This window comes from Megascapheus bottae, chromosome 10 (genome assembly GCF_031878675.1).
Source record: "Megascapheus bottae isolate mThoBot1 chromosome 10, mThoBot2.hap1, whole genome shotgun sequence".
Lineage (NCBI taxonomy): Eukaryota > Metazoa > Chordata > Mammalia > Rodentia > Geomyidae > Megascapheus > Megascapheus bottae.
Window position 1 is genome coordinate 29907405 of NC_143518.1, and position 21980 is coordinate 29929384.

Below are 21980 nucleotides of genomic sequence, written 5' to 3' on the forward strand. Positions count from 1 at the left end.
TTTTTAGCCAAACTGTTTAGACATAAAAGCAAACAAAAACTGAGTGCATTGACACACACCTGTAATTCTAAAACTTGGAAGGCAGAGGCAGGAGGATTGTAAGTTTGAGGCCACCCTGGAGTACGTAGTGAGAGCCTGTTTAAAAAAAAAAAAAAGGCTGAGAGTTTGGCCTCGTGGTAGAGTGCTTGACTAGCATGCACGAAGACCCAGGTTCGATTCCTCAGTACCACATACGTAGAAAAAAGCCAGAAGTGCTGAAGCTCAAGTGGTAGAGCTCTATCCTTGAGAAAGTCCAAGGACAGGGCTCAGGCCCAAAGCTCAAGCCCAGGCCAAAAAAAAAAAAATCCCAGTACCAAAAACAAGCAAAAAAAAAAAAGTTCAAGCAAGTTAAAAGGCTTAAATCTACTTATTTAGTGAATAATGGTTAAGTAGCTATAGGTGAAAAGAGAGTAGAAAAAGTAGTAGTCAGGTAATCTCAGACTATTTTTAAACATTTTAACTTGAAGAAGAATTTAATTTCTTACATGTTATATAAAATTATTTTACAACTACAATTTGATCTAGCATTACTAGGATTGGAACTTAGAGCATTATGCTTGGTATATATATAACTGGTAACAATATGGTAAGTGAAATCTATGTTTTGCCATTTGTATCTTCACCAGTAGAACTTTGAGGAGAAAAAAAATCAGAATTAAACATAAGAGCACAGTAAAAGCAAATTATTATAGGTTTCTTTTCATGTTATCCTGTTAAACTTATTTGGTATGTATGTGCACATTTGTTTGCAAGTATAAGCCTTTAGGAAAAACTTATATGGCATAGATCCAAAATGTTTATTAATATGAATGCAAGAAGTTTGGTCTTTCACTTCTTTCTATTGAAAACTCTTTGTTGTGGGCCTGTGAGCCCCACTTAATCACCAGTGAAACTTTATAATTACCTAGATGCATTCACTTTCTTCCCAAGATTGGTTTTCATTTAAAAAATAGTGAGCCAAGGTATATTAGTACTGTCTTTCCATAGGAAACAGTTCTTTTTTAAAAAAAGTTAAGTAAGATTGAAAGGTTAAATGTTAACAATGATTAATTTCAAAATACTGATCTCTCCCTTAAAAGAAAAGTCTACTAGAGAACATATAATGAAACAAATGGGTTGTGATTATAGGACTAGTTTTCATAACTAACACTAGAAAATTCACTCAACAAATATAATTAGCTTTTTTTAAAAATCCTTGAAACTAACATTTTCAGCAAAATAAATATGATTAATGGTCTGGATTTGAGGATATTTGAATCTGTTTTCAATTTGATTTTTAAATTCAAGTTTTAGATATGTTCCCATATTTGTTAATAGCTGTGCTAACTGTAAGAACAGCTAGAAAATTAAAATGTGAGTTAAGGTATAAGAAAATATGTCATTCAATAAAAGAAAATAGACAAAAAAATATGCCCCTCTCTTTAAACATATTTTGCCAGTGTTACATTGTATTAAGAAAATTGAGACTCAAACTAAGGGTCATATTGGGTTTCAAATTATCATTGGGGTGAAGTGGAATAGAAGTATGTACTTGAGCCAGGCACTGGCAATTCACACCTACAATCCTGGCTACTCAGGAGGCCAGTCCAGGTACACAGCTCTACCAAGTCTCTATCTCCAATTAACCAGCAAAAAAAAGCTGAGCTGAAGGCATGACTGTAGTGGTAGAATACCAGCCTTAGGAAAAAACCTATGACTCTATAATCATAATGTTTTATTTCATAAACTGATATGTTTCTATGACGTACAAACCGTTAGCCTAATTTTGATTAAGTTCTAAAGACTAAGTCCCAGAGAATGTAATTAGAGATTTCCTCCTTGAACAATTGTTTGTTAAACTTGTCATTTAAAATATGATGTAAACATAAGCCATATAATTAATCATTGTTGTTCTTAAGGAACTATGTTATCTCTCAAAAAAAAAAAAAAGCTTAGGAGAACACAAAACTTGAGTTCAAACACCAGCACACACACACACACACACAAAATGCACTTGAGGCCACGATTATTGGTGTGCATCTGTAATAGTGTTCAGAGACGTGGCTCAAGCTACATAGTGAGTCCTTGTATGGGAACAACGTGAATTGAAGGTACAGAGCAATGGTAGAGTGCTTGCTTAGCATATGCAGGGCCTTGAGCTCAATCCTCAATCCCCAGCACTCAAAAAAGAAAAGCTGAAATCTGAGGAAACAAAATTTTACCACACACACACACACACACACACACACACACACACACACACACACAAAAGCTCTGAAATTGGCTGAGTGCCCATGGTTCAGGCCTATAATCTTAACTATTCTGGAAGCTAGGATTGAGGTTTGAAACCAGCTATGGCAGAAAAGTCCGTAAGACTTCAACTCCAGTTAACCAACAAAAAGTCAGTTCAAGCTGGGCACCCACCGGTGGCTCACACCTGTAATCCTAGCTACTCAGGACACAGATCTGAAGATTGTGGTTTGAAGCCAGCCTGGCAAAAAAGTCCCCAGGAGACTCTTTTCTCCAATAAACTACAAAAAAAAGCTGGAAGTGGCTCGGTGACTCAAGTGGTAGAGCAGAAAGAGACTCAGGGACAGCACCCAGACCCTAAGTTCAAGCAAGAAATAGGAGGAGGAGGAGACAACAACACCAGCTCAAGTCATAGTATACAGGATATCTTCCAGGATTCCTAGTAGATTCTGAAATCTGAGTACCAAACCCTAGCCCTATGCATACTATGTTCATAAAACATCACACCTCTGACAATGCCTGCTTTATAGACACCTAGATAGCTACAGCAATAGTAAAACAGATAAGAACTATAGCAATAAACATACTGTAATAAAAGTTACCTATATATGTTGTCTCATCTGCCCTAGAGCAAGCAGCCTATGTAAGTGAATACAACAGGCCAATGGATAATTTAATGGTAAATATGGTAGAAAAGGTTGATGGGAGCTTTCATTATACTACTCAGAAATACAATTTAAAAGCTCTATGTTTTATTTCAATAATTGTCCATTAAAACTTTCAGATTATAGTTGACCACAGGCAACAAGTCTACTGTATTGACTAAAATTAGGTGCTTGATGGCACTTGTTTTTATGATAATCATCTAACAACAGTGGTCAAATTTCAGTCACCTTTCCCATGGTCAACAAGAGTTGTGTGAACTGCTTTGAGGGTCATGTCAATCTGCCCTCATACTGCCTGCATGTCCAGCAAAAGAACCTGAGCCTGAGCCAGTCCTAGAAGAGCAGTAGGCCTCACAGGATGGTGGGGGGAGGGGAGGGTGTGCCAACCAATCAGAGGCATAGTCAGTGCTCATGAAACAATGCGCTGGGGAGGGTGTGGCCTGGAAAACGGCTTTTAGACAAAACTGTCATTTTTAGGAGTCTGCTATGGACCGACACACACTTTTGCTGTCTTCAGAATAATATCCAGGTTTCTTTCTTGTTTTCTACATTCCTGAGAGATCTAGCCCCTAATCTAGGCTCTGGCTTTTTCCTCAGTCTTGGAGAAAAGAGGTATGTTGAAGTAGCAGTCTTGGTAGAAGGAATGGACACAGCTAAAGCTAAGAATCACCATCTAGTATGACAGATATTGGACTTCAGAAAAAAGTGGGAAAGCCTTGTGCTAATAATTGAGGTTCAAACTTAAAAGTATTTTCTTCTTCTTTTCTTTTTTTTTGGGGGGGGAATCAGTTGTGGGGCTTAAATTCAGGACCTGGACTCTGTCCCTGAGCTCTTTAGCTCAAGGCTAGCACTGGGCCATTTTGAGTCACAGCTCCACTTCTGGTGTTTGTGTTGTCAATTGTAAAGAGTCTTATGGGCACTTTTATACCCTGGCTGGCTTTGAATCATGATCCTCAAATCTCAGCCTCTCAGTGGCTAGTATTATAGGCCTGAGCCACCAGCACCTGGCACTTACATGTGTTTCTGTATCAATTCTTGTTATTGTAATATCCCAGCCATTTGAGACACCAGCATTCAGTCATCCAAGCTAGGAGTCAATTTAATAGCAGTGCAGTAATTATTCTCCACCTTCAGGCTGAAAGGAAGCAGCCCTGACCTTCAGTGGGGCTGAGCTTAACTAGCTATTTGAAGTTCTGTAGCATTTGTTTAGCTATTCCAGGAAGCTGCTGAAGTGGTCAGTCTCTAAATGATTTTTGCCAAGATGATATATTCCTTTTCAGGAATATATTTGCAAAACAGCATTCATGTAGGATTCTGCTTGACTTCAGAACAGTTTCTGCAAAACAGAACAGCTTCCTGCCAGGTAATATTATCTTTTTTTTTTTTTTTTTTGCCAGTCCTGGGCTTGAGCTCAGGGCCTGAGCACTGTCCTTGGATTTTTCTCAAGGCTAGAGCTCTACCACTTGAGCCTCAGCACCACCTCTGGCTTTTTTCTATGTATGTGGTACCGAGGAATCGAACCCGGGTCTTCATGCATGCAAGGCAAGCACTTTAACCACTAGGCCAAACTCCCGGCCCCCAGGTAATATTATCTTAAAGTTATCTTATAAAATGGAATAAGTTAGGCTACTTTGAGGTTTAAAGTGGGGCCTCAAAGTAGAAAGAGCAAAGACTTTCAAGTCCCACAGACCTGGGGTTGCAGCTGTGCTGATGTCTCTTTGAGCTTCAGTTTCCATCTCTGTAAAACAAGCACCAGGCCTACCTGGGGATTAAATGAAGCAGCTTGTGAAAAGGCATTAGAAAAAGCTTCATAAATTATCATTACAATATGCTATGTGTTTATTGAAAGTAACTATCTCCAGCACTAACTTTCTAATGTTGCAGATGTTAAAGCAGAAAGATAGTTCTAAAACAGAACACCTCTGTTTTCTTACCCGTAATCATATGAAAAACTCCCAGGTTTTCCCTTTCCTCCCTCCCTCCCTCCCTCCCTCCCTTCTTTCCTGAGTTCTAGGATTACAGACATGCACTACCATTCCCCATACTTAGATATCTATTCCTGCCTTTTGAACCAAGGAGCAAATCATTTTGTTCTAGTTTTACTCCTACATCTTCACCGTAATTTCAAAATGCATCTACTGTCCTTGCTTAATCACAACAGAAGAAATCTGTCCAAGTTCTCAAATTACTTTATTTAAAACAACAAAATCTTTGCACTCATTTACCTTTCCACTAACTAGACAAACCACCTCTACTTTTGAAGAGAGAGTGCAATATTTCGTGAGAAAGCCCAGATGGAATGTTCACTCTTTTTTTTTTCTTTTCAGTGTCTGTAATTTTAAGGCCATGTGAAATAAACAGTATTTTTTAATTTTCAGTTTATTGTCAAGGTGATGTACAGAGGCATTAAAGTTACATGAGTAAGGTAATGAGTACATTTCTTGTCAAATATTTTTATCCTCCCCTTTGTCTTTTTCATCTTTTCTGTCCCCCTTCCCTCCACTGACTCTCCTAACTCAAGTTTAAATGTCATTTTGAACATAGTGTGATGTGAGTACCTTTATTGCACTGGTTCATCCTTGTTCTTTGTCTCACCTTTTTAAAAAATCATATTTTAGTGTCAGGATAATCTATAGGAGGGCTACAGTTACTTTCCTCAAACATTGATACCCCTTCTCATGTTTTTGCCCACTTCCCTTCCCCAATTGAGATAAATCAGTATACAAGACACAGGGTACCAAAATCATTAACAGTGACAATAGGGGTTAAACCAAAGGGAAAAAAAAGAAAAATAGGAATAACTGCACACTGTACACTAAAAATAACAACAAAAACTCTGTTGTTTCCACATCGTAGAGTTCATTTTGATTAGCAACATTTTATATGGTCACATGTACATACCTATTGAGCTATTGTGATCCTCTGTTAGAACTATCCTAGATATCAACTAATTTTTACAAATAAGGGAGATCATGGAGCCCATGTTTCTTTGGGTCTGGAATACTCCACTTAATATGATTTTTTACCCTGTCTTTCCATTTCCTTATAAATGGGGCAATGCCATTCTTTTTTTTTTTTAGTTTCTTTCTCAGTTGTCAGCTTCCCTTCCTAAACAATTTTTTTCAAAGAAAAAGCATGAAATGTTATTGAAATATACTTCAGTGCACAAATATCTTATAATTGGAATTTCTTACATTGTTTTCAGGAGAGATAAAGCACAAAGAATATTTAAAAAGTCCCCAAGAATGACATTTGAGCAAAGTGTTGGTAGGGTAAAATGTAAGAAAATGAATAACACTGAAATATGTCCTATTTATGATTGAGGTTAGCAAAATGAAACTCCATTGACAGCCGTTGAATAATTGGAGGTGTGGAAGAAGCAAAAGCAAATAAGACAACCAACCTTGTTAAAATACAGTGTGAGCATGTGTGAAATGACAGTGAACACCCTTTGAACAATTAGTATACACACAAACCAAAAACAACAACAAAAAAAAAACACATGAAGGAGAGAGGTGTAAAACAAACCCTGACTGGAATTGGGAATACTAGTAGAAAGAAGGAAAGCAAATAGAGAAGGTAAAGGAAAGAGAATTTGGTCTAAATGCTTCATATACAGGTGTGGAAATGGAACAAGGAAGCTTGCTGAGATTGGTTTGATAAAGGAAGAGGTTGATGATGGAGACAGAGAGATTGAGTTTGATTGAGCTGTATTTATAAATATGTGGATATGTCAAAATAGTAATAATGGATTGGTGCTAATACAAAGGTCAGAGAGGAAATGCAAAAGAAAATAAGAGAAGAAAATTAAAATTTTACTAGAACCAACATTATAAAGCACCTGAAAATACTGTGTAGAAGATTCACCCATACAATATTTTTTTGGATAGAATGAATTTCAGCCATGTGCAAAGAGGTTGGATGAAACTAGACAAGTGTGCCTTCTATGAATCCTTGGTTTTAAAGTCTGTAAATACATATACTATTAGGATTTATTGTATTCTAATAATAGTAAAAAATAACCATGGGGGAAATAGGACTGGAGATAATTTTAAACTTTTAAATCATGTTTGCTTTCACCCTCTCCCAAATAGGAAGGTCTAATATAATAAAAGCAAATGCCCGAAGTTAATCTTCACAAATTAATGTCCCAATTACATTTTGGTCTCTCTCTTCAAGGTGGAAGACAGAGAATATAATATTTTCTTTCTAAATACTGTCACAGTAAGTAGTAAGTTGTGCAAAACCAGCTGTTCCTTTCAATATTCTTTAAAAAGTTCAAAAGAGAAGCAAACAGATTTCACCTCTGTAGAAAAGATAAACCACATAGTAGGCTATTCAGTCATAGCAAGATTTAAATTTCAAGTGATTTTCCTTTTCCATAATGCTAAAAAAATTGCATTAGAGGTTGTTTCTGGGAATTCTGCTGCAGATAATCTGAGGCTCTTTAAACCCAAGTTCAGAATGTTCACTCTTACGTGGTTCCTATTGGTCTCTCAGCAGTTGCCATTGATCCTAGTTGATCCTTTGAAGAAACTAATTGAATCCACTTTCTATGCAGTGTTAAAGCTTAAACAAAATGATATGTAACGTGCATGTGAAAATGGTGTGGAATTGTCAAGACTGGACAGTTCATAGTGTATTTACTACAAATCATTTGAAATTCAAGTTGAACAGGGAAGTCTATATGTCTAGTTGCTAAATTTAGCAGTCTTATAAATGCTAGCCATTGGGACCAAAGTCAAGATAGCCAGCAAGCTGCCTGTCAGGGGAGAAGACTAAAACTATGCCCTGTTCACTTCTGTGGAGTTTAAGTCTATGGCTATTCATTAAATCGCTTGAAGTCTTTGGAGAGTATCAGTACCTACAAAAGCATTGTGTTTAAAGCTGCTTTTTTTTTTTTTCACAAACTAAATCTTGACCATGCAACGTGTGAACTTTCTGCGTTTTTTCTTTCTTTCTTCAGCAGTACTGGGATTTGAACTCATCTCAGAACCACCATCCCTAGCCTTTTATATTATTTTTAGAAACAGACTCTCACTACATAGCCTAGGCTGGTTTCAAACTCATGCTCCTCCTGCCTTAGCCTCACAAGGGCTGGAACCATAGACATATACCAACATACCTAACTTTTTCGTTTCCCTTTTCACTCCTATAAACTTTATTGGAGCTTAGCTAAATCCAATCCCTCTACAAGAACAATAGAAGGAAGGTTTGCTGGCTGCAAGAGCACATAGTAGACTTTGTCTAGTGACCTGTGTCATCTTCTAACCTACTACTTTCACAATTCAGTCCAAAAATTTGAAGGCAACTACTATTTTAACATAAATATCATCATCTCTGGGCTTAACATTTCCAATCACTTCTCTTATCCACTATGTTTCACAGTCAATGAACTTCAAATAAAGTAGGTAGACTGAATCAAATCTGGATCAGATTTGAACACTGAATGAACTCTCATCCCAGCTTCGGAAAGCTGTTTGGAAAGATGTATTAAAATATAGGCATGGGATGTAACTCAATAATAAAGTATATGCCTAGCAGCAGAACTCCAGATTAGCTCTTCAGCTTCAAAAGGAAACAGATGATATACTGTGGGGTTTTTTTTTTCATTCCTGTTGTGACAAAGTCTCACTGCATAATGGCCTAAGCTAGCCTCAGACTTGTGACTCTCCTACATCAGCCTCCTAAATGCTAGGATTACAAGGCATGTGTCACACCACACTGCTTGTTTGGTTTTGAGACAAGGTCTCAATATATAGTCCAGGATGGCCTTCAACTTTCTGTCTTCCTGCTTCAGCCTCCTGAGTGCACACGCGCGCGCGCACACACACACACACACACACACACACACACACACACCCCTGGCTTGAAGAAAAAGATGCATTAAAATTTAATATAAGCTAGGCATGATGACGACTATAATTCTAGAAATCAGGCCATCAAGCAGTTGAGGCAGAATGATTATGAGTCTGAGGCCAGGCTGGGACTACACAGAAATATCCTCTCAAATTTATAGGTGAGAGGGGATGTGGAGAAGAGTGGCTGGGAGGGGGGTGGGGGAGTTCCAAGCCAGTGTGGGATACCAAGTGACACCTTATTTCAAAAAGAAAAAAATGACAATAGATAGATGAAAAAGAGAATGTGTGAATGATTTGGCAATATTCAAGTATATGTAAGTATTGAACTATAGTCTAAGTGCCAATGATTGTACATAGAGATCCCCTTCTTGAATACTTGTTTGTTAAACACGTCATTTGAAATATGATATAAAAATCAATGTTAATAAATTCTTTAATTTAAAAAAATCTCCCAGCCTGAATTGACGTGGGAATTAATGAATTAATATGATTGTTAACCAGCTAATATTAGTTTCCTTACTTCTATAACTTGCCATCTTATTCAAAAGGATATGAAATTTTCAGGTAATAGGCCTTGTTAAAGTCAAGATGTACTTTGTGGCATTTTATGGATTTAAAGTTTCAGTAATCTTCCAAAAATTATCACTGACAAGAGGAAGAGGAAGAACAGGAGGAGGAGGAGGAAGAGGAGGAGAAGGAGGAGGAGGAGGAGGAGGAGGAGGAGGAGGAGGAGGAGGAAAGATGGAAAGATTAGCTTGTTATTGGTCAGAATCCAACTGACTTCTTTTAAATCACTTCACATCTGTCATATAGTAACTATTGAGGCTGCCACCAATTTTCCAACTCTCTTCTGTTGTACACACAGTAGGATTGTACTTCCCCCTCTATTTGAACCCTTGAAGTTAGGCATGGTTTTACGATAACTCTGGTCACTGTCATGAGGAAAAGAAATATTTCTACCAGTCATATACGAGTCCATTCCATTCCATCTGTTTTTCCTATGGCCTTGGACATCAGAATGTCCCTGTCTGGGTGTCAGAGGGACACAACAGAGGAAGCCTTTGTTGTGACAAGTCATTGTGATTTTAGAGTTTTTCTTAATGATCTTGACTGTATTTTCTGGAATCATGATGTGTCTTTATCATTTGCAGTCTGGAAGAGCAGATGATTCAGTAATATGTCAGGTGGCGTATGCCCAGAGGGCCACTAGTTATCCCTATGCACTGGAAGTGCCAACCTTTCTGATGACCAAACCCCACGGAAGTCATAAGTGATTCCATCCTGCTGGTTTGTGAAAGGCATAGATGAGACCCGGCTTGGCCAGGAAATGCTGTGCTTCATAGCCTTCATGGATGTTGTTTGTCCTTGTGATTGTGGTGGTGGAACTTACCCTCCTCACATCATCTAAGAGAAGCAGCCTGTCTCACTGTCTCTTGATGTATGCACTAACAAACACCACACTGCTTAAACTACATTTAACAAACTAGAAGAAAAATTTAGGAGACCATCTGTAGTTTTCTAGCTCATATCTTGCTCTCTCTTATTAGTTCAGACTAATGATTATTATATAAGATCACATTAGTCAGTTTTTATGTTTGCGGATATAAGTTATTTGGGACTGTCTTCTTGGATTTGTTTAAAATCGTTGAGTGTTAAGTCACGCCCTGGTAGCTCACTCTGAGATCAGAAAGACGAGATGGGGAGGATCAAAGTTTGAAGTCAGAGTGGATAGAAAATTTCCTGAATTCCTTCTTAACCAATAGCTGGGTATAATGGTTCATGCCTATTATTCTAGCTGTGACAGGAAGTCTAAGATAAGCAGATCGCAGCCCAGGAGTGTGCTCAAGCAAGAAGAAAGTCCCTATCTCTAAAATAATCAACACAAAAATGGGCTGGAAGAGCATCTCAGGGTCAGAGTGTGTACCTGCGGAGCAAAAGGTCCTGAGCTCAAACCCCAGTGTCATCAATAAATAAAAAAAAAATAAGTGAACAAATAAAATGTCTGGATGCTTTATTCATTTTTCACCCATATTTTTACACTTTTTAATTCTCTATGATGGAGAACATAGAGGAGTCAGGGAGGACATTATAAGTTTTATCCTTTTCCCTCTTGCACTAATTTCTGTGATATCTATAAAGTTTATATTATACTCTTGGCTTAATTTGTTTAATTTCTTTTTTACTCCCCAGGCCTTATGCATGCTATGCACATATACCTACTATCTCCCAAGCCCCCAGATTTCCTTATGAAGATTTTCTAATTTCTAGGTGTCTATTTCTATACACTTTCAAGTTGTCATGTTTCTCTGCCTTTTTTTTAATTGTCCAATGAATTTTGTTTGTTTGTTTTTGCCTTCTTTTTTGCCACAAGTCACAGGGAATAGGGCTAGCAGCTCAGGCCCCTTTCTGTTGGTTCACATAAAGTATGCTTCTTTGGGTGGAAAAGGTTGGCCTTCATGTAAACTCAGTCTCTTTCCTCTTTGTCTTACTTTATTTTCAGATCATTTTCCTTTACATGTTTTAGGAAGCTATCTTGGCTCTTGAGAGCACTTTGTATGCTCAATTAGCACAATGACTTTCTTGGCAAGAACATTTCCTTTAACTTGCTTATTCATAACAATACCAACAGGATAGCATTATAGACTTTCCCAGTTTAGCCTTGGTAACATTTGTGAGGCATCTAAATAGCACCCATCTTATTGTTCTACTTGTAGAGTGCCAGATGTGTGAGCAAAAGAATAACTCCATGTTTTCTAATAGGCCTAGAGTACATATAATGAGCATCTCTCTTCTTTCCCCTTCTGGAAAATTACTTGAGAAAAAAAATGTAGTTTCAGAAAAGATTCACTGATTATTTTTAATGCTGTTCCTTCAACCTAAGGAATAAAAGTGACTATCTTACTGTGTTTTCTTTTAATATTCATGTGACCTAATATGACCTATGTCTGGTTGAAATGAACAGTTTCTCCCTGCTGACCAGAACCAAAAATAACAGAGGGGGGTGTGTGTGTGTGTGTGTGTGTGTGTGTGTGTGTGTGTGTGTGTGTGTGTGTGTTTGTTCTACCTATTGCAGAGACTTGGCTTGCTCTGAAGAAGCTAGCAATGTTACCACATTTAGGCATGAACATTTAATTATCCCCAGTGGCTAGAGGAGAGCCTTATGTAACCCTACTTTTTTCAGAACTCAAAGACTGGGCAACAAACTGAAATTTCAACATTCCCTTTCACTTAGAGTTTAAGGCCTACCTTTCCTACTTTATACATACCAATGGCCACATCTCACACACACTATTCAAGTTCTCCTTCTATAATTAGCATTAAATTTTAAAGTACCCACTTAAAAATACATATAAATAAGTACATATGCACACATGTAAATTCACACTTATACTTTAATTTTAAGAAAGCAAAGAGATGAAATATTAAAAGCAGAGGAAGGGAACATGGAAAGAGAGAAGGGAAAAGAGAGAGTGGACAGAGCTGCTGGACTTGCAGTGAGGTGAGGGCTTGCCTGAAATGGACTAGCCCATTAATGTAATGGTGCTCCAGGTGCCCAGTCCTCCAGGGTCCCTCTAAGGAAAAGAATACAAAAGTAATCTTTTTGAAGTGTTAGTCACTTTCTCTCATTACTCAGTCACTTAAAGTAGCAGCTCATAGGTTAAAACCTAGTCAATGGAGGAAAAAAAAGAGGAAAGTGAGCAAACAAATATGTTAGACGTTCTCCATTCCCAACTTTTGTTTTTAGAAGACCTATTTTGGAGCTGCTTCCAGTCACTTAAAAAGAAATTCTGAACATTTGCCTTGAATATGAGTATCCAACAAGAAGAACTAGAGGACCGGGCCATTGTCAGAATAGCAGCTCACTTACCAGATCTCATTGTCTATGGAGATTTCACTCCAGAGCGACCCTCGGTGAAATATTTTGATGGAGTCCTGATGTTTGTTGATATTTCAGGCAAGTGCAAAGGAATGTTTGTTTAACATGATTGAGCAGCAGACTGGTACAAGAATTCACATGCAGAACTTGATGGCAGAGTTGGGAAGCCCTTTTCAAGCTCTACTGAGAATACAGGCTCTCTGTCTTGTCCCCACCTTCCAGTCATGGGCTTTTCCTTAAACATGTCCAAGTCACCCGGTTTTCTGCTTCCATGTCCTTGTAATTCATGGCTTTATCTCCCAAGTCCCATACCTGTCCCCAAGCAAAGTGACCTCAGGAACTGATCTCTCTAGATAGTTACATCTCAGCCACTTTTTTTTTTTTAAAGAAAAACTTGAAAATTGTGTGTGTTTGTTACCCTGGAACCAAACTTTCTAGTCCCAATGGAATTTCAGTTATCATGGCATAAGTTGAGAACCTGGAAGGAATTTCTTTGCCTACCCCCTAAAATAATAAACAGAGGCATTTTTTAACACATGACCAGCCACAAAGAACATTAAGAAACTCTGGTGCTTCTTCAAAATCTCACTGCTCTCCAAGATAACCTTCTGTAGCTCCAGAAAAAGGGACTCCTCCTAAGCCAGTCAAAAGCCAGCTGCCTGTTTATTACAGGTTTTACTGCAATGACTGAGAAGTTCAGCACAGCAATGTACATGGACCGTGGAGCTGAGCAGTTAGTGGAGATCCTCAACTACTATATAAGTGCCATAGTGGAGAGTAAGTGTTTTCTTAGGTTTCTGAATTAAGATTGTTTCCATTCATTGCTTTTTCTCTTTTTTTGTCATCTTTTTTTTTCCTGTGTGTGTGTTGTTGTTGTTGTTGTTGTTCTTTATACCCAGTGAAAACTGCTTAGTATTCTTCCTATTTCCCAGGAAATAGGTATACAACTATTACATTTCAAAATATGTCATAATACAAGTGAAGGAAGTTGAGCAAATTTCACACATCCAAACAATTTGAGGAAAAGAATGTTTTGTATTAATTAAAGGATTGAAATCTAGACTTCTTTAAAAGATGAGCTCAAAGCCAGGCACGGTGGCTCACGCCTGTAATCCTAGCTACTTAGAAGGCTGAGATCTGAGGATTAAGGTTCAAAGCCAGCCCAGGCACAAAAGGACCTGAGACTCTTATCTCCAATTAACTTGTAGAAAATGGGAAGTGGGGCTTGGCTCAAGGGTAGAGTGGTAGCCTTGAGCTGAAGAGCTCAGGGACAGTGCCCAGGTGAAGTTCAAGCCCCATGACCCACAAAAACAAAAAACAAAAAACAAAAGTTAAACTTGTTATATTAAAATATTTTAAGAGGCAGTATCCTCCATATAGCCCAAACATAGTCATTAATAGATGGCCGTATGAATAGATAAGAATGATTTATAATTAACATGTCAATCATTTGTCTCTAATGATGGTTTTTGAAGCCATTACAGCTGAATGAAAGGACTGGTCCTCTTTCAACCTCTGCCATTTTTTTACACTACTAATATGAACTATTCATAAAGAAAATTATTTACTATGCTAAGGTAAACTCTAGGCATACAGCTTTATCAGGATCTATATTCCCTACTAATTTCCTCTCATTACTTGCTAGACAAAGTTTAATGTTCCCTAAAAGCATAAACAATGTCTAATCCCTCTTCACATCCCACTCAGCATAATAGGTACTCCACAAGCTTGTGATGACTTGTACCCGAGAGGAAGAAAGTCCACTTAATGGCATGCATGAGGACCTGTGTTCATCCTACTATCAAAGTCAAACAAAATAATGTCCATTTTTACTATACAATGTAAAAAATTATAATTGACAATTGTTTTGATTTCCTTATTTCCAGAACTCTACATCTTGTGGAGTCCTGCCACACATCCAACCATCTACTAAGCTCTAGTCTACAGAAGCTTTTCTAATGTTATGGGAGGAAGGCAGGTGTCCCAAGGCCTTCTGAGAAACCCCATCTCCTGTCTCCTTTCCCATGCTCAGAAATGGTTGAGCACCCTTATTCTGTAGTTGAATGGATTTAAAGAGATAACATCTGTAGTATTAGTATATTTTGTGAATTGATGTTCTTCTGACCCTTTTCTGTTCTGATGAGGAGGGAATTATTTTTTTACTAGCTTTAAGAAAATCAAGAATTTGATTCAACTTTTTCTCTCTTTTTTTCTCAGAAGTGTTGATTTTTGGAGGAGACATCCTAAAATTTGCAGGTATGGAGGCTGAGTGGAGCATGGTAAGAAAAAAAGCACTGAGGAGCCCATGCTCTACCAGAAGAAGCATCTCAGAGAGGGTTGTGATCCGGAGTTATATTGAATTATGTGGTGGCATTATCTCTCCAGAGCTTTTACAAAATACACTGATCCCCAGGGTGGATTCAAAGTCCCCAGTGTGTGTCTCTCTTAAAGGTGATGCACTCCTAGCCCTGTGGAAAGTGGAGCGAAAGCAGCTGAAAAACATCATCACTGTGGTGATTAAATGCAGCCTGGAGATCCATGGGTTGTTTGATGCCAAGGAGGTTGAAGAAGGGCTAGACATCCGAGTTAAGATAGGTAAGTGTTTGGGAAAGAGGAGACGCTATAGCAGTTGGGGTATAAGTCTTCATTCCTCCTGGCTAACACCTTTCCCAAAGACAAAATCTGGAGAGCATGATGGCTCAGATCCATCATCATGCCCTGAACTTCAGAATCTGGCTGACCAGAATGTGAATTTTAACTCCCTTACTTACCAGTTTAAAGAACTGAAACTGGTCATCAGATCTACATAATGAACATGTTTTTCAAAGTTAGTGCATTCATACAATATTTGGCACATAAAGACACTGAACAGCAAAGTCATTGGTTTTTGTTTTTGTTTTTTACTATTCTGCTGTTGTACCAGTAATGGGGCTTGAACTCATGACCTTGTGCAGTGCTCTATTACGTGGGCCATGTCTCCAGTTTCTATGATTGCCCTTATTATTATATCTTTCAGCTTGTCAACATTGCACAGCATTAAGTACAACAGAGAGGGATTTGTCATTACTTAGATTCATTCATGGTATGTTCCACTTTGCAAGAATTGATGGGCAAGTAGAACTTTACAGATAAGACTGGAACTCAGCTCTAGTTTTATATGGCTTGTTAAAATCATACATATAACACCTTAACAATGAATTTCCACATTGTATCAATTTTTGTTTGTTCCATTTTTGTTTTTGTGTTTTAGTTTGCTTTAAGACAGGGTCTTGCTATATATCATAGAGGCCCATCTTTCTAGGCTTGAAAGAAGGGCCATTTTGGAAGGGTGGCCTGGAAGGAAGCATTCTCTGATTTCTGTGTAAAATTTTAGAAATTGGATTTTGTTCTAAAGTAGCACAGTCATACCAAGACTGATTTTTCCAAGAGCCAATACTGGTAGAGAATTATCCAGAACTTCTTATGCAAACCTTTGCTTCCCCTTTTTGCCAGGACTTGCTGCTGGCCACATTTCCATGTTGGTCTTTGGAGATGAAAAACACAACTACTTTTTGGTGATTGGCCAAGCAGTAGATGATGTCCGCCTTGCACAGGGCATGGCCCAGATGAATGATGTTATTCTGTCACCTAACTGCTGGCAGCTGTGTGACCGGAGCATGATTGAAATTGAGAGAATTCCGAATCAGAGAGCTGTTAAGGTAGGTAAGCTGCAGAAAGTCCTGCAATCGTGTGGGTCAAGATAATTCTGTGAGACTCTGGGACTGGTGATAAGGTAGGATCTGTCATTGGAGTTTGGTTCCCAGGCTTTAGACTAGGACAACTCCTCTGAGAGGAGCTGAGTCTGGGAAACTCTGAGAGGAAATGATCAGGCTTAACTGAGGTAACAGCAGATGTGGAATTTGGATATCTAGGAATAGTGACCTAGCTTAAAGTAGGTAAGATCTGCTATCTCTTCTGTAGGAGCAGAGGGAAGTAATTTTGAGAGCTGCTCTCATTTTCACCACCCATCACCCGCCTAATGCAGATAGAGTGCTGACCTGTCATTGTGTCAAATGTCTCTCCATTTGGTTTTGACAGATTACTGGACTAAGTTTTTGCATTGTTTGGGGAAAGAATATCACAGATCCAAATCCTTTTAGATAAACTTAATGGTAACAAAATAATAAGTTCATTATTTTTAAAAGATGAGAACAGCTCTATTCTCTGGGTATTATTTTGTAGAGTTCATGATCTTATTACGGGTGGGGTACCTAATATTTTCTTGGGCATCAGTCTCCTTTGTCTTTTAACACTTATAAGAATGAAATGGTATCTATTTTAACCAGGTTTTATTTAAATTAAAATGTTAAGAACGGAGAAAAGGCTGAGGGTGTAGCATAGTGGTAGAATGCTCACCTAGCATGCACAAAACCCTGGATTCAATCCCTTGGTACTGCATACAAAAAAAGCAGGAGGTGGTGCCGTGGCTCAACTGGTGGAGTGCTAGCCTTGAGAAAACTCAAAGACAGTAGGTAGGCCCTGAGTTCAAGCTTTAGGACTGGCAAAAAAAAAAAAGTAGTAAAGCAGTAGAAAAAAGTTCTGAGGCAAAAATATGAAGGTAGTCCCTTGAACTGGTTAGGTATATATGTTGCATACATACTGATCATTGGCAGTTTAAAGAACAAGAATAATTAGAAAACCTTTTAAATTCTCTGTCTCTCTCTGTCTCTCTCCCCTTTCCCTCCCTCTCAGCTGGTACCTGGGCTTGAACTCAGGACATTAAACCAAGGCCTTACGCTCAGCTTTTTTGCTTATGGCTGACACTCTGTCATTTGAATTGTCCGCCAATTAGCTGCTTAATTGGAGGCAGTTTCACTTTTCTGTTCCAGTTGACTGACTTTGAACTTTGATCCTCCTTGTGTAGCTAGGATTACAGGCAGGATCCACTAGCACCAGTTAATTATTTATTGTTTGTTTGTTTGTTTTATGGCAGGGGTGAAGCTTGAACTCTCTGAGGCTTTGTACTCTTCTTTGACATTTTCCACTCAAAATAGGCATTCTACCACTTGAGATACAACTCCTGTTCTAGCTCTTTGATGGCTGATTGAAGATAAGAGTCTGGGATTTGTCTGTCAGTGCTGACCTTGAATCTCAATCTTCAGATCTCAGTCTCTATGTGGTGTGAACTACTGGTAGCAGCTCTTTCTTTCTGAGCTAAGGATTTAACCGGAAGTTCCTGCACATGTATTTTAAGCACATGTATTTTAAACACGGGATACAACCTTAGGCCCATGAATTTTCAATTTAAAAATTCAACTTTGTAAATTGAAGACTAGGCATGATGTGGTGCAATCCTAGTAAGTGAAGGCCAAAAAGAACAAGCTTGAGACCAGCCAGGACTACAAAGCAAGTTTGAGGCCATCCTGGACTACATAGCAAAACCCAGTCTTCTAAAACTAACAAAAGACACACAAACACACACACACACACACACACACACACACACACACACACACACACACACACACACGATAAATGCTTTATCAAGCCCTTTAGCATTTATATATGCTAGTCTCCATTTGCCATGTCTGAGTCAGTCACAAACATATTCTCTGGACCAGATGACTTTGTTTTCAGACTAACTGAAAAATTCTCATTTTATTTTGTTTAGGTTAACTTCTTAAAACCGCCTCCAACCTTTAACTTTGATGAGTTCTTCACCAAATGTATGAGCTTCATGGATTATTACCCAACTCATGAACACAAAAGTAAGTGCCCGGGTGCACAGTGGTCAACAGGTTCAAATGTTCCATGCAATGGCTGCTCTCCTAGGTACAGCTCTACTCCTTACCAGCACAGAAAGAGGCCTACTTCCCACTCTCCAGATCAGTAATTCTAAATACCTTCCTCTCTCTCCTCTCCTTCCCCCACATCCTCTGCCTTCCCTGGGTAGGCAGATTCCCTTCTATCACCTTCTAAACTGCAGTCTTCCCCATAATGAAAAAAGAAAAAAAGAAAACCCTTTTGAGCACTCAAACTTCTCAGAATTATCTACATCTGAATTTAAACTTGCTTAGGGGCTAGAGATGCAGCTTATGAGCCAAAGTGTCAGACACCAAGTTTAAGTCCTGGTTTCCCCACACTAAAGAATTTGAACTTGTTCTTGTGTCTTCATGTAGGTATACACCTACCTACCTACTCTTTAATCTTTTATATTTAGATATAGTTCCCTTTGTGTTGCCCAGATGGTGTTTGAAGTCCTGGGTGCAAATGATCCTTCTATGTCAACTTCCTGTGCTGAGCTAGTCTTTAGCCCTTCCCATCTAGCTCCTGCCCTTTTGCCCTCTGTCTGATACTGTTTATATAGGCCTGGAGACTCAAGTGGTAGAGTCAGTCTTTGCCTACCAAGTGCAGATCCCTGAGTTCAAACCTTAATACCAGAGAAAAAGAGAGACAGGAAAAGAGAAACAGAGAGGAGGAAACAAAGTAAAAAGAGTCACTTGATGTTCTTCATTATCCTTGGGTTCAGAAGTATTCTCTACTATTGCTTTTATACTGAAATCACACATTTTCAGTGTCCTATTCTTAGTTTCCTGCCATTCCTTTAGAAGTTGGTGACTTCCTCCTTGTCTTGACCTTCTACTCTTCTCATTTCTTCTAGAACCATCCATTTCTGTGCAACTTCTTCATGACTGAAGTAAAACAAGTAGGAATCTCACGGCACACAAAACTAGTGTCATTCTGTGGCTAGGTATGTCTTCCTTAGCTCTTCTCACAGAATGCAATAGCCACTAAAGATCAGTTAAGATTCTATGTCTCCTGGAAAGCTTTTTTCTGATTAAAGCAGCTCATATTGATCTTGCTTCCTTGGAATAATAGGAAAACCTGTTAGCTTAGCCCTGCTACGTTAGTTTTTGTTTTTAGCTTTTCTACACATGCTTTTGAATTCCCAATGAGACAGTAATGGCCTCAAGGGGAAAACCAAGTTTCCTATTTAGTTTTTACTCTCACTCAGTGTCTGGCACATTGTTTTGAATATATTTCAATGAGCAAGAAATAATCTCAGAATTGTTTCTCAATTTAGGTCACTTTTAGGCAGTTTTTATGTGTTGTTTCACATTATCCTCTACTGAAAACTTCTTATCACTTCTATCACCTTATTTTTTAATTTCTTCAAGTTCATTCCTACAATTTCTTACTAGTCTATTATAAAACACACAGAACTATCACTACAGGGAAGGCAACTATGGAGAATATCAAGCCCTACTTCTTTTTTCCAGAGGAAATCAGAAACAACAAAGACAGGGTCCTGGTAACTTGTCTAGAGTCATTCAGTAAATTGCTATTGTCAAAGGAAAAACATACAATGATTCCATTTAAAGTCCTTATTGACTTCATTGTGTGACTCTAGAATAGAGCAATAGCTCATTTCATTTTTTTAAAAAAAGGACAGTAAATGCTACAATGAACAGAACAGATAAAGCTGGCATTATAGACAGAAAAGGGCTGAAGAAAGCAGAAACAGAGCAAAAGGAAGTGGAGCTGTGGCTCAAATGATATAGTACTATATCATTGATCCTTGAGCAAAAAAGCCAAGTAAGAACACAAGGTCCTGAGATCAAGACCCAGTACCAGCCCCAGGCTCACCCCCCCCCCCCCGCATAATTGTTTTCTTACATAAAAGAGCAAAAGCAGATTGGCCATTTTACAGTTATCTTCCTTGGAAGTCAGGGGCAGAGAAGCAGAACAATAGTAGATTGTTTCTGGTAAATATCCTTTCAGGTTATCTTTTTTGTGTGTAAGGATTAGGCACTTCTTTATTATACCAGTTGAAACTAGCCTATTGAGGAGATTTGGTGAAGACTTTATCTTGATTTTTCCAGAAGGCCAAATAAAGATAGCTGAACTTGGTGGCCCAGACTTTAATTCCAGCACTGAAGAAACTGAGGCAGGAAGATCTATAAAAACCAATCTGGACTGCAGAGGAAGTGCTAGACCTGGGTTATATAGCTAGACCTAGTATCAAGAACAAAACAAAACAAAACAGAACAAAAGAGACAAACAACTTAGTTAGAGCTTGGTAACCTGGAATTTTTAGTGTGAATGACTCCATTTGTACTTTTATTTTGCCTGGTTTGTTGGAACCCAGTGCCAAAGGTCAGCCCAATTTTTATTGTTTTCTATTATAATTAATAGAAGGGTTACATTATATTCACCAGATAGAAGGTGCATTACTTAACAATCATTGCTATCCCTTCTCATGATTTTGTCCCCATTTCCCTCCCCATCCGCTCTCCTCATCTTGTTTTCCCCCTTCCCTATCCAATTTCAAATAAACAAATAAGCATATATACAATATATCAGACAACAAGGTAAGATACTGTAACAATATGAGATAATCAAGGGACAACAAAAGAGATGAGAAATAACATAGTATGTTAAGAACAACAATCACACCTTATATGGCTCTTGTTTCTATATCTTGGAGGTCCTTTCATTAAGCTTCATCCTATATGGCCTTATGTGTCTGGGTTTTGCCCTATTGTAAACCTCTGCTAGGAAAGCCCAAGGTTTATACTAATTATGACAAATGAGGGAAACCGTTGAGCCTATGTTCCTTTGAATCTGGCTTACTTCACTTAATATGATTTTTTCCAAGTCTTTCCATTTCCTTTCAAATGGGGCAGTTGTTCTTTCTGATGGCAGCATAGAATTCCATTGTATATAAATACCACATCTTGTTGATCCAATCATCGACTGAGAGGCATTTAAGTTGGTTCCATATCTTTGCTATGGTAAGTAGCGCTGCAATGAACATGTTGTGCCAGTGGATTTAGTATGTTCTTGTTTCTGGGTCACAGGGGAGCTCTATGTTTAGTCTTTTTTTTTTCTTTTCTTTTCTTTTTTTTTTTTTTTTTTTTTTTTTTTGCCAGTCCTGGGCTTGGGCTCAGGGCCTGAGCACTGTCCTTGGACTTTCTCAAGGCTTAGCACTCTACCACTTGAGCCTCAGCCCCACTTCCAGATTTTTTTCTATGTATGTGGTACCGAGGAATCGAACCTGGGTCTTCATGCATGCTAGGCAAGCACTCTACCATACTGCTTTCCATAGTGGTTAAACGAATTTATACTCCCACCAACAGTATAGTAGTGATCCCTCCTGGCCACATCCCCTCCAGCAGCTGTTGTTATTAGATTTCTTGATTATGGCCATTCTAACTGGAGTGAGGTGGAATCTCAGAGTTGTTTGGATTTGCATTTATTTTATGAGGTCAGTCCAATTTTTATGTAAGTTTCTTGAATCTGACTCATACTGTTCTTAGATTCTATTAT

General features: G+C 38.3%; 1 protein-coding gene and 1 long non-coding RNA gene across 7 annotated transcripts in view; one reads left to right on the plus strand and one right to left on the minus strand.

Annotated features, from left to right (window-relative positions):
• Window positions 1-11: 11 nt before the first annotated feature.
• LOC150057825 (uncharacterized) lies at window positions 12-12737 on the minus strand. The gene is made up of 3 exons (XR_016536842.1): window positions 12663-12737; window positions 4624-4695; window positions 12-135 (listed from the first exon to the last, which is right to left on the minus strand). It is a non-coding gene; the product is annotated as an uncharacterized LOC150057825 (long non-coding RNA).
• The window catches only part of Adcy10 (adenylate cyclase 10), a 70559-nt gene continuing 51949 nt past the window's right edge, over window positions 3371-21980 (plus strand). For 3 of the 6 annotated variants that reach the window (XM_090340515.1, XM_090340519.1, XM_090340520.1), the window contains exons 1-7: window positions 3371-3545; window positions 12540-12749; window positions 13344-13448; window positions 14889-14927; window positions 15123-15266; window positions 16164-16369; window positions 18322-18418. In XM_090340515.1, coding sequence (XP_090196641.1) covers window positions 12602-12749; window positions 13344-13448; window positions 14889-14927; window positions 15123-15266; window positions 16164-16369; window positions 18322-18418 — 739 coding nt within the window. In that variant the 5' untranslated portion in view covers window positions 3371-3545; window positions 12540-12601. Of the gene's footprint in view, window positions 3546-4213; window positions 4297-5311; window positions 5359-12539; window positions 12750-13343; window positions 13449-14888; window positions 14928-15122; window positions 15267-16163; window positions 16370-18321; window positions 18419-21980 lie in introns of all 6 variants that reach the window. The other 3 variants (XM_090340516.1, XM_090340517.1, XM_090340518.1) reach the window with 3 other exon arrangements.